The 18014-nt window shown below is 45.3% G+C and overlaps 1 protein-coding gene across 1 annotated transcript in view; it reads left to right on the plus strand.

The window, feature by feature from the left end:
* Positions 1 to 18014, plus strand: part of Sec31a (SEC31 homolog A, COPII coat complex component) — an 81292-nt gene that overhangs the window by 43705 nt on the left and 19573 nt on the right. Inside the window, exon 24 of the mRNA XM_036200420.1 lies at positions 7085 to 7143. Within this exon, the coding sequence (XP_036056313.1) occupies positions 7085 to 7143 (59 nt within the window). The remainder of the gene's footprint in view (positions 1 to 7084; positions 7144 to 18014) is intronic.

The following is an 18014-nucleotide window of genomic DNA, read 5'->3' on the forward strand; positions in this document are numbered from 1 at the left end:
TTTAGAACTGTCTGAGAGTGAGCCCCATAATGAATGGCAGCTGCTAACCGAAGAGAGCCTTACTCTGGAGCTTCCAAGTGCTAAGTGTGTAACCTGCTGCCAACTTACTCTGAAAGGCAGAAAGTTAGTTGACAAGACAGGTGGGAGTTGAAATCCGATTTAGTTGATACTGTTATGTGAAATGCAGAACTGAATTTTTGTGGGGGACGGGCATCCTGGATTGAACTTAGGCCTCACATGTGCTAGCTAAGTAACCTACCACTAAGTGGTCCTTCATTGGAGTCCTTCGTTTCTTTACTTGAGCTGAAGTGTGCTCAGTGTTCTTCAAACGGTCTTGATTTTAAAACTGCCCTGTGGGCTGCAGGCTGGCTCAGTGGGTAAAGTGGTCACTTGGTACAAGCCCGACAGTCAGTTTGATCCCAGTGGGACCTGTGAGGTAGGCTAGAAGGACAGAAGTGACTCCCGGAGGTTGTCCTCTGCCCTGCACATACTCAGATAAAGAAAACTCAAAAGGAAGGCCTCTGTCCACAGCAGCAATTGAGTTTTCTTCTCCACTAGGCTATTCCAACTAGTGGGCCAAAGGCTTGAAGTGAGACTTGGTCAGCCCTAATCCTGAAGCTGCTCTGGAGAGCCTGTGCTATAGTTGGTTGGTTTTAGTGCTAAGCAGTAACTCAGATTGATAAAAGTTTATCCTAGGTATGTGGTAGAAGCATTCTTTTAAAGTAAATACAACAATAAACGTGGATATGAAACATTTTTTAAATATTACTGCTTCTAAAGTCTTATACGTATTGGGTCCCAGAATTATAAACACACCTCTTTTCCCTTCTCTAGTATGTAATATTAACATCCAGAGAACGAAAATTACACATTCTTGGGGTTTTAGACACTTAGTTGTCTTCCCTTTATCTGTGGAAGCTTAGTGAGTGCTTAGTACCACCTACTACCAGCCCAGATGTGATAGACCAGTTTATTAGTTAAGAGTGATAGGAGATTAGCAGCAACTCAGAACTAGACAGCAAACTGCCACAGCTGGTCAGCATCAGTACTTTCTCTGCTCTGGGGCCAGTGTTGAGTGAGGGAAGGGATGTGGAAGCGTGAGCACTACAGGTGCTCTGCTGACTGAAAGGGCAGCCCACTGACTAGGAGGTGGGTGCATAGACAGCATGGACATGCCAGACAAAGGGACAACTTGCACCCTTCTGTCTTGAAGTGAGGTAAGACAGCTGAACAACATCAGATGGTATCAGGCTGCTCAGTGATGCATAATTTTAAAGCTTTCATTATTTATTTTACAAATATTGCTTACAAATTATTAATATTCCACTTAATAAATTTGGACTGAAGTTGACCGTGGCAAACAAATCTCCATATAAAGGAGCCAACCCTACACATTTCACTAATACACTACAGACACATTAGTAGTTTGATCATTTAGAAATGAGTGCTAGCTCATAGAGTCCCAAAAATGCCCTGTAAGCCTAGATTAGCAACCATTCAGAGTAGCTGGATATGATTCTTAATTCAAAGGTAGTGTGGGTTCAAATAAATCCCTCTAAAAAGTAGTACAGGAAGTAGAAGGGAAATTCACATTTATTAAATGTCTTGGACATGATCTAGCATGTATGTTTTGTGTTTAGGTCCTCACAAACCCAAGAAACAGAAATTCTTAGTCTTGTTAAAATTGTCGATGAGGAGACTAGAGCTCCTTGGGAGTTGTGAACAGTCTCAGGAGTGTGCGCATTGGTTTCTGAGTTCGAGAGCAGTCTCATGAGGGTGCGCCCGGGGTCTGTGTCTTCACAGCCTGGGTCGGAGTGCTGATGTTAGTGATAGATGCTTCCCAGTGGAATTACAGAAATTTCCCACACCACTGCTGAGGGCATTTGTCACTTTATAATAGGAAATAAATATTTGCACAGCATTGTTTTCCTCCTTGAGCAAGAAGTGCATTTTGCCATGAGGTTATGGGCGCTGTACAATTGTTCTAATCTGGCTGAGAGACAATGGTTAATGGAAGATGAGCCAAACTAACGTCCCTGGTACGTAGCATGCACTGGGCATGTTAACCTCCTGCTGCCTGTTAACCTCCTACATATTAAACCCCTTTACTTCTTTGTACACTTACTTCACCATATTTTCATTGTGGGTTTCCTGAAGTTTTTGTTGATGTTATGTAATTGTGACTGAAATTTTGTCATACTTTAATGTGTCTTGGATTGTGGGTTTGTTCAGGATTTAGAAATTCCAGTTGGCCAGTGCATAAAATTCCTTTTAGATCCTGCAGAGTCAAGCTTTCTGTTAATATATGAGAGTGTGAGCCAAAGGCTCAGAGAAGAGGATGTTTTTATTCAGTCGGTTCTTAATGAGAGCCTGTTTAATCTGTAATTGGAATTATCACAGAAGGAAACAGGCAGAAAAGGACAGTATATTTCTAGGGAATAGAATTCCTGTTAGATGCTAGAAAATAAGATTTCTGTTGTGTCAAGTTTTGAAGAGCCTCATGTCCTAGGATAGGAGTTTATAGTTCATACAGTAAGAAAATACTTGTCTGGTGAGAGATTTTGAACCGCTAAGTGGTGTAGCCTAAGCGGTACTTCAGCATCAGTAACCTGGAGCTGTCCTTGCAGTAGAGACTGTGGACAGATTAGCAGAGCTAGAGGCAAGACAGACGCCGCCCGCCCTGTGGTGAAGTGACGGCGTTGTAGGGCTGAGAAAGCGGCTTTCTAAGAGAAAACACTTGGAAAACTATGAAGGCTTTAGAATTTTGCTCAAAAATTATTTTATGATAACTGGCCTGTAAGCTATAATGAAGCTGTCTTTGGGTGGACATTACTGTTTTTGTTCAAAATGGAGCCATGTACTTGATGTTGCTTATTTTCATGGGACTTTGCTTAGTCCAGTCATAGTCCTTGATTTATTTAGTCCTTCACATGAAGGAGAGGCACAGGAGAGACATCCTTTCCTCTGAGTGATTTTATTTTTATTTTGAAAAATGGTTTCAAGGATTCTTTATCTTTCTCATTCTAATAGTCAGTCTGTGACCCCTTCAAAAATGTCGTGCTGGGCTTATAGAGAAAGGGAGTAGTTCTGTAGAGAAGAGATCATTTAAGTTGTGTTTGTAAAATGTCATATTTAAGTAATTGTTTAAACTGTCAAAGCAAAAAAAAAAAAAAAAAAGCTAGAGCTGGGGTTCGGTTCCTACTTAGGAAAGAGAGCGGGGGCAGGGGGCAGTGGAGGGGCAGGACTGGACAGGGTTGAGAACTAGGGCCATGCTCTGGTAAAAAGTGCCAACCCATCTGTGCAAGTCTCACAGCCTGAGTTCTCCAGAACCTGTGAAGCTGGCGGGCCAGCTAGCCCGCAGTGAGACTCAGTGATAAAGACAAGAGAGGCCCTGCTTCAACACTCCACAGGTCTCCGGCTTCCACATGTGAGCTGTGGTACACCCATATGCATGAACGCTAAGATAATCACCAAATTTTTACAATAGAATATGGCTGATCCCAAACTATGTATTAAATTGAGGAAATGTTTAGACAGGATTTACTGAACAAAACACGTTTGAACATTGCATGATTTGATGTTAGGCAGAGTCAGTGAGCATATAACGGGAGAAGGCTTGATGATTATACAGGTTTTCCCTACTCGGCAAACTGCCTCACTGCCCGTGTCTTCTGGTTCCTCCTTCAAGCTAGAGAACTAGCTGCTCTCTGGAGAGTCTTGATTCTGATTTGATCCAAATTCACTGCTAACTCTGAATTTCTGACTTCATTCTGACCTTTGTGTCATCACTAAGGGGTCATGTGAAAATTCTCCCCAGACTTCTTTGTGCTGCTACTTGGTGAAAGCCGGTCCTCAGTTGGAAGCCTTTGTCCCTGTCCCTTCCTGTCAAGAGAGTAAGAAGAGGGCATATTGCTGACACACTCCTCAAAGAAGCTCACATCCAGCCTGTTTCTGCTACTTGGAGGTGTCGTCTGTGGTATCCCCAGCCCAGATGCTGAGGTCTGGGGCACAGACAGTGCATCTGTAATGGGAACCAGACTAGTCTCCTTACAGAATACACATAGTGACTCTCCAGACATTGGCTAACTGTGGTTTGAGTTAGGTTGTATGGTATAAAGTCATCATGTAAACATTTGTAGACAGCATTGATCACTCTTTTCCTCAGTTAAACCCTAGATGAAGAAATTTGGAAGCCATGTTGTAAGGAAAGCATGTCAGTGAAGAGCAAGAGCTCTCAGGCTGTAGGGTCCTTCCCACCTGCTTTCTCAAGGATATGTGTGTCCTAGGTGAAGTTCAAATGGAGTTGAGTTCACCTATTTATTTATTTATTTATTTATTTATTTATTTATTTATTTATTTATTTATTTATTTATTTATTTTTTGGAGCTGAGGATAGAACCCAGGGCCTTGTGCTTGCTAGGCAAGTGCTCTACCATTGAGGCTAAATCCTCAACCCCTTGAGTTCACCTTTTTAATTGCTGTTTTCTCTTGGCTATTCCCTTGCCAAGGGAAGCTGGTGCATCCTGAAAGGCTGTGTGCAGATGAATGTAGCCACTTTCATGCTTCTGAGCTGCACCGGGCCGGCCTGACCGTGAGCAAGTGGACAGGGAGTGTGGTCAGACTGTTTGCTTCTACTCCAGTGCTGGAGGCTTGACAACACTGGCGTCACCTAGGAACTCTCTGGAAAGATAACATTAGGCCCTGTCTTAACCTCACAAATTAGAATCTAGTTAAACAAGGTTCTTAGTCAGCTTGGTTCCCAGCTTTGAGTGATGCTAGCATGAAAACACTTGGTGCCATATGGCGTAAGGAGGTATCATATTGGGAAATGCTGGTCAAATAGTCAGGACAAGGACTAGGGCTTCTAAATGAAAGGTAAACCTCTCTTAGAGAGCAGAGTCAGAGGAGAAAATGCTGTTTAAGAGTTCATTGTATTTGTACAACTTAAAGGAATTTACCCAAAGAAACCGATAGCTTTCTAGATTGGACAGAAGACATTTCACATAACTTGGTTTAAAAGTAATCTTGAGGGCAAATGTGGTGGTAGTGCATGTCTGTAATTCCAGCACTTGGGAGAGGGGTGGCTAAGGCAGGAGGGTCATGAGTTTGAATTTAGCCTAGACTACACAGTGGGCAGCCTGAACTACACAGTGGGCAGCCTAGACTACACAGTGGGCAGCCTGAACTAGATAGTGGGCAGCCTAGACTACACAGTGGGCAACCTAGACTACACAGTGGGCAGCCTAGACTACACAGTGGGCAACCTAGACTACACAGTGAGCCTGAACTAGATAGTGGGCAGCCTAGACTACACAGTGAGCAGCCTGAACTAGATAGTGGGCAGCCTAGACTACACAGTGAGCAGCCTGAACTAGATAGTGGGCAGCATAGACTACACAGTGAGCAGCCTGAACTAGATAGTGGGCAGCATAGACTACACAGTGAGCAGCCTGAACTAGATAGTGGGCAGCCTAGACTATACAGTGAGCAGCCTAGACTGCACAGTGGGCAGCCTGAACTACATAGTGAGTAGCCTAGGCTATCTAGTTAGAGACCTTGTAAAAACTAAATTTTAAAAATTGGAAAGTAAGTTTTGTTCCTTTGCAGTGCATTTGCCTTTTCTGAGTGCTGTTAAGCAGGGAAGAAAAAGTATGACGTGATAATTTGAGCTTAGAATGTCTTCCATAATACTGTCTAAGTGACTTTTACATTTTATCTACAGAAAATCAGTCTTTCCAAGACCAGGCATCTGTATTGGAAGGTGAATTGGTTGTAAAACATACCTTTAAAATGCTTTAATCATTAAATACAGCTAATGAATGACAACAATAATGCATGTGAACTTACCCTAAATCTGATTGGTATCATTTTTATTTGGCTTCTTAATTGAATCAAATTTTAGAAGTGATTGAATGTGTATGATGACTCACAGCTTGAAATCATAGAAGCCATGTGTCTTCTATGAACATGACAGATTGCTCAATGCAGGTAAGAATATGAGGTGATGGGAGAGATTTGAATGATTCCTATGTGATGGTATGTTAGACATGACTCAGTAGCTTGTGACCAACTCCTAAATGTTCGAAGCCCTATTCAGCCTCCTGTCTCAGGAGAATTTGTAGGAAGTAAATTCTGTTTAAAAAGCAAAGCAGCTAAGTCCAACATGTTCAGGAAAAGAACTGATCTTGTTCAGTAACATCAAGCATGAACCAGTTCCTTTTGTTTGCTAAGCAATTTCGTTGTGATTTAGTGTGTGTATCAGCTTATCTAGCTAGGGGGAAATCCTGAGGAGAACACACTGGGGCGGGGTGGGGGGTACTATCCATCTTCACATGTTCACTCACACACCTGTGCTTTAGCAGCCATAGTGTCCCTAGTGAGGTGTAACGTAACCTCGTCGTAACTGGGAAGTTGTCGGCTTTCAGCGTGCTGTGTAAGGTACTGGCACTAAAACACCAAGCGATACTGATGGCCACTTTTACTTTGAGATGCTGGGGTACTGGCTTTCCAGTGTCTGATGAAAGGTGCTGTAGTTGTCTATAGTTTCATAAGATAGGAAACAGAATCACTGCTGTTCTATAGTTGAGCTCTGTTGGTTTTTTGGTGTTGTCTTGTGGTACTGGGAATGGAACCTGGACTTCCTGTTCTGGGCAGACATTCCACCGTTGAGCTGCTTGACCTGGGCGCTTAATCTTTTTTAAGAGGACTGTGTTTAGTGTCTGTGATGTGCTTGCTGCATTGCATTTCCCGTTATCCTTCTTTGTACGTTAAAGATGAGGGAACACTCTGCAGGAGCACACTTGCTGATCTGTGCCCTCAATCTGGAGAGAAGAGTGAACTGCCTTTGGAGGCTGCTGTCAGTTTAGACATCAGGACTTCAGCCTCAACTTAGGACAGCCCTTCTCTCTAAGTAGCATCATTGTCAAACATGCTGCCTACCAAGGCATGTCCCTTGTGACCCTTGCTGATTGGTAAAGCCCGTGTGGCAGTTACCTCACTGTTTAGGAGAATTTCTAGGTGTAAGATGAATCATTTTCTTCCTTTCAGGGTTTTGAAGGAAAATGTCTTCTGTTGTCTGTTCTAGGTCCTCAGAATGGTTGGAATGATCCTCCAGCTTTGAACAGAGTACAGAAGAAGAAGAAGGTAATGGAGAAGTTAGATCTATAGCCATGCAGAGCACACCACACTTCACTGATCCTTTTAAAGGCAGAGCTCGCAGGTTAATGCATGTCAAATGCATTGCACAGTTTATCTCCAGAAAACCCATCTCTGGTGAAAGGAGGGAAGTAGAGAATGTGTTCAAGGCTTCCCCTGTGCTGAGGCACACACCCCAGTTCACTGTGGAGGACCTGGGAGGCTGAGACAGGCAGACCTAGGGAATGGCTGAGGAACCTGGGACTCAGCTTGGGATGAGCTTACATTCCCTCTTCTCAGTGTTCTTGGCAGCCTGAGATGCTTACCTGCACATTCCGTGTCCACACTCCCTCTCGGAACAATGCACCTAGCAACTCATTCGCCACTTAGGGCCTCCACTTTGATTGAGCTGCACAGGTATCTCACTCTGAACAATGGAATAAGTTTCTCCTCTCCTTAATGACCACTAAACTTGGACAAATTCTAGCTGAACAAGCTGATCTTGCCTGAACTAGTTTTGAGCACATTTGGAATAAAGCAAAACTGTGTCCACAGGTGAACTTTTAGGAAGAATTTCCTACTTACCATCTGTGTCTACATATGATTTAGCTTGCATGTGTAAAATCAGATGTACTGTGAGGTGGAGCCTATGCAGTGGATTGATGGTTATATAAATTATTTGTCAGTCAAAATGAGGAACAAAAGCTCCTGCCTTTAGACTCCATAACTGGAAACTTGAGGGAACAACAGCAACAAACCTCGGACCGTTGGGCGACCTTGTTCATGGGCTGCTGTCAGCCTTGACACTGTGTCTCTAATCCCAACTTTTTTTTTTTTTTTTTTTTGCTTTGAATAAAGTCACTTTACCGCTTTTGCAGATGTATGCCAGCCCTTATTTTAGTCCTGTGAATAGAGGCCAAGAACCTGGAAACACAGCCCGGATCCCAACTACTGGTCACAGTCTGAGGCCAGTCTTGGCTGACCCTGTAGTGAGACTGTATCAACTGACCTCTCCCGCCTGTACCCACCCCCGGAGAACCTTGTTCTGGTGACAGGTGTCATCTCCTACAGGCCTCAAGCAGCATGAAACAGGATTTCACACTTGGCTCTTAATTGTTTGAGTTCTAGCAATAATCATGATTATATTTTGTAATCAATGAAATTTATAATTACATTTTAGATTTTCTTTTTTTTTTTTTTTTTTTGGTTTTTCAAGACAGGGTTTCTCTGTGTAGCTTTGGAGCCTGTCCTGGATCTCGCTTTGGAGCCCAGGCTGGCCTCGAACTCACAGAGATCCACCTGCCTCTGCCTCCCGAGTGCTGGGATTAAAGGTGTGCGCCACCACCGCCCAGCCATTTAAGATTTCTTTTTGCAATATTTTTTAATGATTGTGTTTTGTCTGCATGTATGTCTGTGTGAGGATGTCAGATCCCCTGGAACTAGAGGTACAGACAGTTGTGAGCTGCCTGTGGGTACTGGGAACTAAATCTGGGTCCTCTGGAAGAGCAGACAGTGCTTTAACCCCTCAGCCATTTTTCCAGCCCCTCCCAACATTTTTTTAAAAGTGAGTTTCTGATTTTTTTTCCATGTGCACACAAGCACTTGAGTGTGTGTGTGTGTGTGTCTGTGTACATACTCATGCACTGCCACAATGTGTGCATGTAAGTCAGAAAACACCTTGTAGAGAGTTGGTTCTTTCCCTCCACCACATTAGTTCCAGAGACTGACCTCAAATCCTTGGGCTGGGTGGCAGTTGTCCTTACCCACCACGCCATTTTGCTGTCCCCGTCACAGTATTTAATGAAGAAATGCCCTGTATTCAGCAATGTTTACATGTCAATAATTGTTATACAGGGTCAGTAATATGAACACAAAATGATATTTTTCTTTTCCTTTCTTTGAGACTATATATATTATAAATTCTTAGTGATTCCTTTCTCCCAAGTATAATATTGAGAGGCTAGAACATAAAATTAGAAGATATTGTTAGTAAGGAAGCCCCAATAAAAGGTTAATAATAACCAGAGACTTAACTTGCTGTTTTCAAGTACCTAGTAATAGCTACTTAGTGATTTATGAGATGGGAGTTATGTCCCGTTGTTATTAATATATGCACATGCACACATGAGCACACATTATGACTCATTGGTTCTCTACTGCTAGACGAAAAGACCATGGCTTTGGTGACTGTATGAGATGACGGGGAGCTGCTCTTAGGTGTATTCCTACCACGTTAACCACCACTAGGTCTACATTGAGTTTTACCCTGGGATTCTGCATAAAGTTTTATTTGAAAGTGTTCTACTGCAAGAAAATTTAACTGTGAGCTACTCTAAGGCCTTTAGTTTTATTAGCTAAGGAAATGTTGTTTTCCTTTTTATTCTTAGTTTTGGTGTTTTAATTTTTCCCCCCATCTTTTAAAAGACGCCTGAAAACTTCACGCCTCCTGTTCCCATTACATCACCAATCATGAACCCTTGCGGTGATCCCCAGTCCCAGATGATGCAGCAGCAGCCTTCAGCTCCAGGGCCACTGTCAAGTCAGGCCTCCTTCCCACAGCCGCACCTTGCAAGTGGCCAGCCCTTCCATGGCGTACAGCAGCCTCTTGGTCAAACAGGCATGCCACCATCTTTCTCAAGCCCAGCATTGAAGGGGCCCCGGGAGCTCCTATTGGAAACACCATCCAGGTAACATCAATCTTTAGACATGGCATGGACAGATGGCTCGCTTCAGTATGTTTCCTACACAGTTCTACCCATGGTGTTTTCAAAACAGCAACTCCATTTTAAGAGATTGATCGTGCACATGTATATTATCTTTCAATTACATGATTATATGTAGTCTTCTCTACATCTGAGGTCGCTAAGGAAAAGCTGATTTATAGGCTTTTCTTAACATGTTAAATAAAAATGTTATGTGTATATCATTTAATGTGTTTGCTTAAAACTTGCTAAGCCAAGCTGGGTGTGGTGACACACCATTTTAATCTTAGCACTCAGCGGCGGAGGCAGGCAGATCTCCTGAGTTCAGGAACAGCCAGGGCTACAAAGAGAAACTTTCTTTGGGGGGGGAAAAAAACAATAAACAAACAGAAAACCCTGCTAAGCTAGCCGTACCTCTGGATGGCGAGACACATTTATACTTTGTCAGCATCTCAGAAGTTTAAGAACTCCTAATACATTTCCAAGTGAGACTTAGAAAGACAAAGATGTCTTGACCTGTACATAAAAATGTGGAGAGCGTGGGTCAGTATCCACTATGAGGAAATGGGACGAAGTCCTGCCTGAGCTTAGAGCATGTGGATGGTTGCTGAGAGGTCATCCTGCCTCAGGAAGTTTTCAGTACTACAGGTTGTATCATCTGAGGTGGTTCTTATCTCCCCCTTTGGCTAGAACGGTACAGTTTCCTGTTGGCAAGGGATAAGGACAAATAGTCACCGTTATCCATTATTCCTGACTCTGCTCCATCCACACTGGCCTCCATCTGGTCCCTTGTGTGGTTGGGGCCCTTCCTTTCTGCATGTTCTTCCCTCTATCTGGGATGCTTTGTGACCTCTCCTCAAGTGGTCAGCCTGCTTATCTTTTATAAGTTTCTGAACTGCATTCCCTCCCTTGGGTCAGATTTGAGTTTTAGTGACTTTTAGTTCCCCTAAGCATTGACTTACTGTAGTTTACATTTTTAAGCTTTGCTTCTCTCCCGGTGGCCTCTGAACTTCTTAGTCTGAGATCATTTCTATATTGGCTCACCAGTGAGTAGCTAGTCCTGGTGCACAGTTGCCTGGTATTTACTGTGTGAATGAGAGAGTTAACGGATGAGTGAAAGTGTAGAGAACTGGAGTCCCTGTTTACCCTTCGTCCTTACTCTTAGCACTGCTGTGGTCTGGTCTGTCTCACCCTCTGGCCTAATCTTGCAGTCTTTGTAATCAATTAGCACACTTGAAGCAGAGCGGAAGAGTAGTTAGATGTGGTACACCCCTGCAGTTCAAGCGCTTTGGAGGCTAAGTTAGAATACCACGAGTTCAAGATAGCCTGGGTTGTACATCAAAACCTGTCCCAAAAAAGAAATGAAACGAAAAAGGAGTAAAAGAATAGAAGAATGCTAGGGTGACCAAAAACAAGTGACCAGTATGTGACTAGTCAGTTACTTCAGGGTGTGTGAGGGAGAGGAGAGGAGAGAAGAGCTAGGGATTGATCCCAGAGCCTCACATTCATTGATAAGCATTCTGCCGCACAGCGAGAACCCCAGCCCTCCGCTCATGCAGATCCGACTGCCCACAGGGTGCTAGCACTTCCTTATAGTATCATCTTATCCTGGGTGTTTCACACAGTAAATCTTCATTGTATTTTTAACAGAGCTGTCTCTAAGGTGATTGGTTCTCTCTTTCACATAGAATCAGGACTCTGTATATAAAATACTTCCTGGTCATTTCTGATTGTTTATATACCACTAATTCCTACAGCACGTGCAGGCTCTGCCAACAGAAAAAATCACCAAGAAACCTATTCCGGATGAGCATCTCATTCTAAAGACCACGTTTGAGGATCTTATCCAGCGCTGCCTCTCTTCAGCCACAGATCCTGTATGTATTTTTCCTCTCATAGATGACTTAATTATAAATATAACCTGGGGCTGGAGAGTTGGGTCAGCGGTTAAGTTGCTTTTGCAGAGGACCTGGGTTTCATTCCCAACACCCACATGGCAGCTAACCACTGTCTGTAACTCTACTCCCAGAGGATCTGACACCTTCTTCAGACCTCTGAAGGCACTGCACACGTGGTATACATACATGCAGGCAAAGCACGTATACACATAAAACAGTAAAATAAAAATCTTTCAATCTTTTTTAAAGTCCTTTTAGTGTTCCTTCATTATTGTTCCAAGTCCTACAAATTATGTGTCTTAGAGGTAATAAAGCTAGCACTTAGTTTACTCGGATTAGTGAACATTTAACCTTTGTAACAACCCTGTGATTGGGTCTTCATTCTTTCCCAGATGAGAAAGGGGAGGCGAAGAACAGCCTGCTCCAGGTCCTCAGCCTACAAGCTGAGCTGCCTGTTGTTTGCTGACCTTTCCCATGCAGATGTAGGGCACAGCAGTGACAGGCCACGGGCCTGCTACTTGGGAGCTCTTCAGTATTGGAGATGTGGCCATGGTTAACATAACTGCATAGGATGCCTTTGGTTTGGCAGCAGAGCCCATAAAGCCGGCCCTGTTGGAAATGAAGTTTCATTTTGTACCAGCAAGCACAGAAAATGTCTGTTAAGCCATTGGCCGCTCATCTGTTGAAAATGAGAAGTTAGCCTCTGGGATTTGTTGTTTCTTCAGACATGGGTGTTGATTTGTTGAGCCATTTGCCAGCCTAGTGGGCAATGGGGTTCTGTATTGAACCTCAGCACTGGTGTTCAGGGAGTGGTAGAAAGACCAGGTAGACACTGGGGGCAAATGAAGCCGATAGCCAAATGGACATTGTCTTGTGCACAGCCTTCCAAAAATGGAGGTGTTCCGTGAGGTCAAGGCAGAGTTCCAGTACTTCTTCCGGTATGAGTGAGGGTGACGAGGACGCAGTATATGGCTCATCTCTTCAGCTGGTGTTGAATCTCTGTCTCCAGAACTCCTTCCTTCCGTGTACCTAGGAGCACTGGGTGAAGAGAACAGGAGAAGCTCCATTTCTGCAGTTAGCCCTCTTGTCCTGCCCAGCTGTCTGTAACTAGATGGGAGTAGTTTGAGCAGGGACCACTGGGCTCCTGTCTTCAAAGTTCCCTTCATTTAGCAGTGAGTCATTTGTACGATGCAGATTTATTTTTCCCCTTTAGTATACACATAGTCATGCAGCACATTTAGTATGCAGTGCTGCTACCCTGAGCGGCTTCATCCTCTGCTGAGACGCAGGGTGGGCACTCCTGCCCCCACACACACACTCCGGCACTCCTGCCCACACACACACACCCCGGCACTCCTGCCCACACACACACACCCCGGCACTCCTGCCCACACACACACACCCCCGCACTCCTGCACACACACACACACCCCGGCACTCCTGCCCGCACACACACACCCCGCCCGGCACTCCTGCCCACACACACACACCCCCGCACTCCTGCACACACACACACACCCCGGCACTCCTGCCCGCACACACACCCCGGCACTCCTGCCTGCACACACACACCCCGGCACTCCTGCCCGCACACACACACCCCGGCACTCCTGCACACACACACACACCCCGGCACTCCTGCACACACACACACCCTGGCACTCCTGCCAGCACACACACACCCCCGGCACTCCTACCCCGCACACACACACACCCCGGCACTCCTGCACACACACACACACCCCGGCACTCGTGCCCGCACACACCCCGTCACTCCTGCCCACACACACACCCCGGCACTCCTGCCCCCACACACACACCCCGGCACTCGTGCCCGCACACACCCCAGCACTCCTGCACACACACACACACCCCGCCCCGGCACTCCTGCACACACACACACCCCGGCACTCCTGCCCGCACACACACCACCCCGGCACTCGTGGCCCGCACACACACACCCCGGCACTCCTGCACACACACACACACACCCCGGCACTCGTGCCCGCACACACCCCAGCACTCCTGCCCACACACACACACCCCGGCACTCGTGCCCGCACACACCCCAGCACTCCTGCCCACACACACACACCCCGGCACTCGTGCCCGCACACACCCCAGCACTCCTGCACACACACACACACCCCGCCCGGCACTCCTGCACACACACACACCCTGGCACTCCTGCCCGCACACACACACCCCGGCACTCCTGCACACACACACACACCCCGGCACTCCTGCCCACACACACACACACCCCGGCACTCCTGCCCACACGCACACACCCCTGCACTCGTGCCTGCTACCCCTTCGCCCTCAGCCAGCTCCAACAGGCCTCATCTGCCCCCCAACACTGCCAGTCACCATCAAAGGACTGCGTTTATTTATTATTTTCCCATTTATTGGAATTTTTGATATGTAAGTCTCTGTTCCAGGACATTCAATAAAAACGATGAGATTTTTCTAAACCTGGCCATTTATCATATTCTATTTTTAAAACCTTTAATTTTAGTGTTTGAAAGTTTTTGGCTGTACACATAAGAGTGTGCTGCATTGAAGCAGGAGAGGGCCTTCATTTAAGTCTGTTCCCTCTTGGTCTCCTCTGGAGGGAAGAAGGTCTGGGGATCAACTGCAGGGTGTGGTCCACGTTGGTGGGTTCTCACTCCAGCCCCCACCCCCCAGTGATCGGAATCCAAGAAACACGAGGCAGGATTAATCGAAGCAGATGTGGGGAAGTGTGTAAATAGGAATTTGAAAAGGTGAGGGAGAATTCCATTAGTTCCCCTCCATGTTTCCTTCTTACACACTTAATCTCTCGTCACTGCCCTCTTTGGTGACACTGATCCTTGGCTGCTGCCCAAAGGCCTGTGAACATGTTCACAAGCTATACGTGGCACTCCTCGTCAAGGGACTGCGATCCACGTGAAACCTACCTAAAACCCGCTTTGTGCTCATCCCCTCCCTGCCTTCAGTAGATTACTAATGTCCGTTCCAGCAACCTGTTGGAGCTTGTGGTCATGCTGTCTCCACATTGATAGTGTTGAAAGATCCTGTGTAACGCCTGTTCTTCCTGTCCTGTAGCAAACCAAGAGGAAAGCTAGATGATGCCCAGCAAACGCCTGGAGTTTCTGTACGACAAGCTTAGAGAACAGACAGTAAGTTTTTCCGGGGGGAAGGTAGATGACGACAGTTCTTTCTCGTTGCTGTAAAGAAAGTGTCTCGTCAGCACTGTCATACAGTGTGTCTCGGAGGGTCAAAAGGCCCAGGAAAGCGAGCAGAGAAGGCTTTCCAAATCTCATGTGTGTGGGATGGGAGAGATACAACTTAAGAGAGAATACGGAGTGGACTGCGCTGGGCCCCGGGATAGCTGCCTGCCGCTCATTTTCACAGCCATGTATCAGAACCAGAGCCAGCCAGGTGCGCTGTGGTCTAGGAAGGAATCTGTCATCTGTCTCTGGAGTCTAAGACTCCTGATCTTTTTCTTCCCAAAAACAGCGATACAGAAAGCAAAACCAGATGCCACCACCAGATGTGGTCAGGGTAATGTTGTGTGACTGGAGAGAACTCACAGCAAGGGGTCACTGTTGGTCCTCTTGAACTCACTGCTGCTCCGCTTGAGAGGTTAATAGTAAAAGAGTGGAGAGGACAGACGCCGTGCTTCGCAGGGCTGTAGAATTCTGTTCGTCACACGAGTACCATGCTGAGAATAACATTCGTCATGGGAACCTAAGCAAAGAAAGCTGGCCTAATAGGAAGGGGCGTGGTCTGTGACTGACCCAGAGAGTCTTCTTCTAAAGATGGGAAAGTACTGAGTGATGCCATGGTCAGAGTGCTAGACTTTGATTTTAAGAGGTGCTGGGCGAGCCAGGGCGGTGGGTTGCAGGAGACTCGGAAGTACATCCTCAGCTCCCTAGATTCAAGGCTACTCAGAATACACGAGACCTTGTCTCAAAAAGACATAGAGAAGTAGTAGGACACCTCCAGGTAAACTGAGAAAGTAGCCCAGGAGTGTGAGGCCATCCTGCACAATGTAGTCAAACAAATTTTTGTAAATGCCAGAAGAGACCGGTGCATGTGTGATTAATTCATAAATGACTTCACACAAATCATCTTACCATGGTTCTATTTTAAAAATGTAACTTTTACTTGGTCTAAAAACTGTTTGCTTGGTTTAAAATATTCCAGAAATGCTAGCTAGAGAGTATATTTCAGGCTCTGTAAGTCTCTGGGTTCAGTGCTTTCAGAGGGTCTCATAGGACATCCCCTAATGTAGCCCTCTCCTGCCAACACCTTTATTTCAGCTCTCCCCAGCCATCATCAGCGGTCTACACAGCATTGCGAGGAGCATTGAGACAAGGAACTACTCGGAAGGGTTGACTGTCCACACCCACATCGTCAGCACCAAGCAACTTCAGTGAGACGTCAGCGTTCATGCCGGTCCTCAAGGTGTACTCAGTTCAGGCCAGTAAGCTGGGTGTCTGAGAAAGCTGCACTGTCCGCTGACATTACTCTTCTCCAAAGAAAGCCATGCTAAGACTTGGACCAACCCTCAGTAGCATGTTTCCATGGCAGCCACCCCAGAGCTTTGACGTGATTTCTGCAGGTGCCCTCACCCTAGAACTGCTTGGAGCCTGGTGCTTTCTTTTGTTTTAATCTTTTGTTGCCCGTTACGATTCTCCTATTCTGCAAATAGTGTCTTTCCTGGATTACACACTGTGTGGTTTCCTGAGGGATTCTGACAAAGAGTGGTTTTTGAAACTTTGGTGTACTTTTTAGAAAAATTGCATCTGGCTATGTATAAAATGGACCCAAAATGAAATTTCTTTGATGTCTTCCCCACTTTCTCCATGTCAGTCAGATTAAAGTGTGTAATCCTATCTTATGTGTTTATAGTCTTTATTCTTTTACATTTTTATTACATGTTATTTATATATGAGTGGGTGTGGGCACAGCACTGTGTATATGTGGAAATCAGAGGACAGCCTGTGGGGACCCGTTCTCTTAATTTCTCCATGTGGCTCCCAGGGGTAGAACTCAGGTTGTCAGGTTTGCCAGCAATAGCCTTTGCCTGCTGAGCTGGGGCTGTAGTTCTGTGATGGAGCACGTCTTGGCATGTGTAAGGCCCTGGGTTCCATTCCTATCACTATAGAGCAGTGGTCTCCACCTTCCTAATGCTGCGCCTCTTTAATACACTTCCTCATGTTGTGGTGACCCCAACCACAACATTATTTCCATTGCTCATTCATAACTGATTTGGCTTCTGTTATGAATATGAATGTAAATATCTGATAGGGGACAAAGGTGAAAAGGTCACTCAATCCCTCGGGGCCGCAGCCCACAGGTTGAGAGAGAGAACAACTGCGCCTTTGCTGCCTAGTCCTGAGCATGTATGTATATGTGGAAGTTGCTACGTAGGTATTAGCAAATTCCAATTCGGAGTGGATCATTAGCTTTAAATATATACAGGAAGGGGCTGGGCATTTGCATGTCTGCAGCACACATTACTGAGTTCTCTGTTTATAAGTATTTTCAGTGTTCTGCTTGGGTTCAAGATTGAATTGTCTCATTTCATAGTTAGAGATTTGCTCCCCAATATAGGTAGTAAATTACCTATAGTCTTAAAGTTCAGTTAAAAAAGAAAACGTTATTACAGTCAGGCTCCTAAATAAAGCCATGTATTTTCCAGCCAAGTTTTCTGTCAGATGGCTTACTATCTACCTTTATATAGATAGTGTACAAGCAAAAATCATGATCCCCATAGAACCTGGAGGATTCTCACCTGTAATTCAGCTGAGGCAGGAGGATGATAAGATCAAAGTCAGTCTGTACTACATAGAGAGGTACTGTCTTAAAATTCAGGTATGGTAGTTTTTTGGGGTTTTTTTGTTTTTTTTTTTAATGCTTTGTTCTTTGGGGGGCCTGCCACCCAGCTACCAAATAAATACACAGAGGCTTATTCTTAATTATGAATGCCCAGCCTTAGCTTGGCTTGTTTCAAGCCAGCTTTTCTTAAATTGCCCTGTTTATCTTTTGCCTCTGGGCTTTTACCTTTATTCTATATACCTTTTTTTTTTTTTTTTTTACTTCTTACTCTGTGGTTGGCTGTGTAGCTGGGTGGCTGGACCCTGATGTTCTCTCTTCCTCCTTTTGCTCCTCTATCTTCTCCCAGATTTCTCCTCCTATATATTCTCTCTCCCTGCCAACCTATATCTCTCTCTCCTGCCTTGCTATTGGCCATTCAGCTCTTCATTAGACCAATCAGGTGTTTTAGACA

The sequence above is a fragment of the Onychomys torridus genome, chromosome 10 (assembly GCF_903995425.1).
Source record: "Onychomys torridus chromosome 10, mOncTor1.1, whole genome shotgun sequence".
Taxonomy (NCBI): domain Eukaryota; kingdom Metazoa; phylum Chordata; class Mammalia; order Rodentia; family Cricetidae; genus Onychomys; species Onychomys torridus.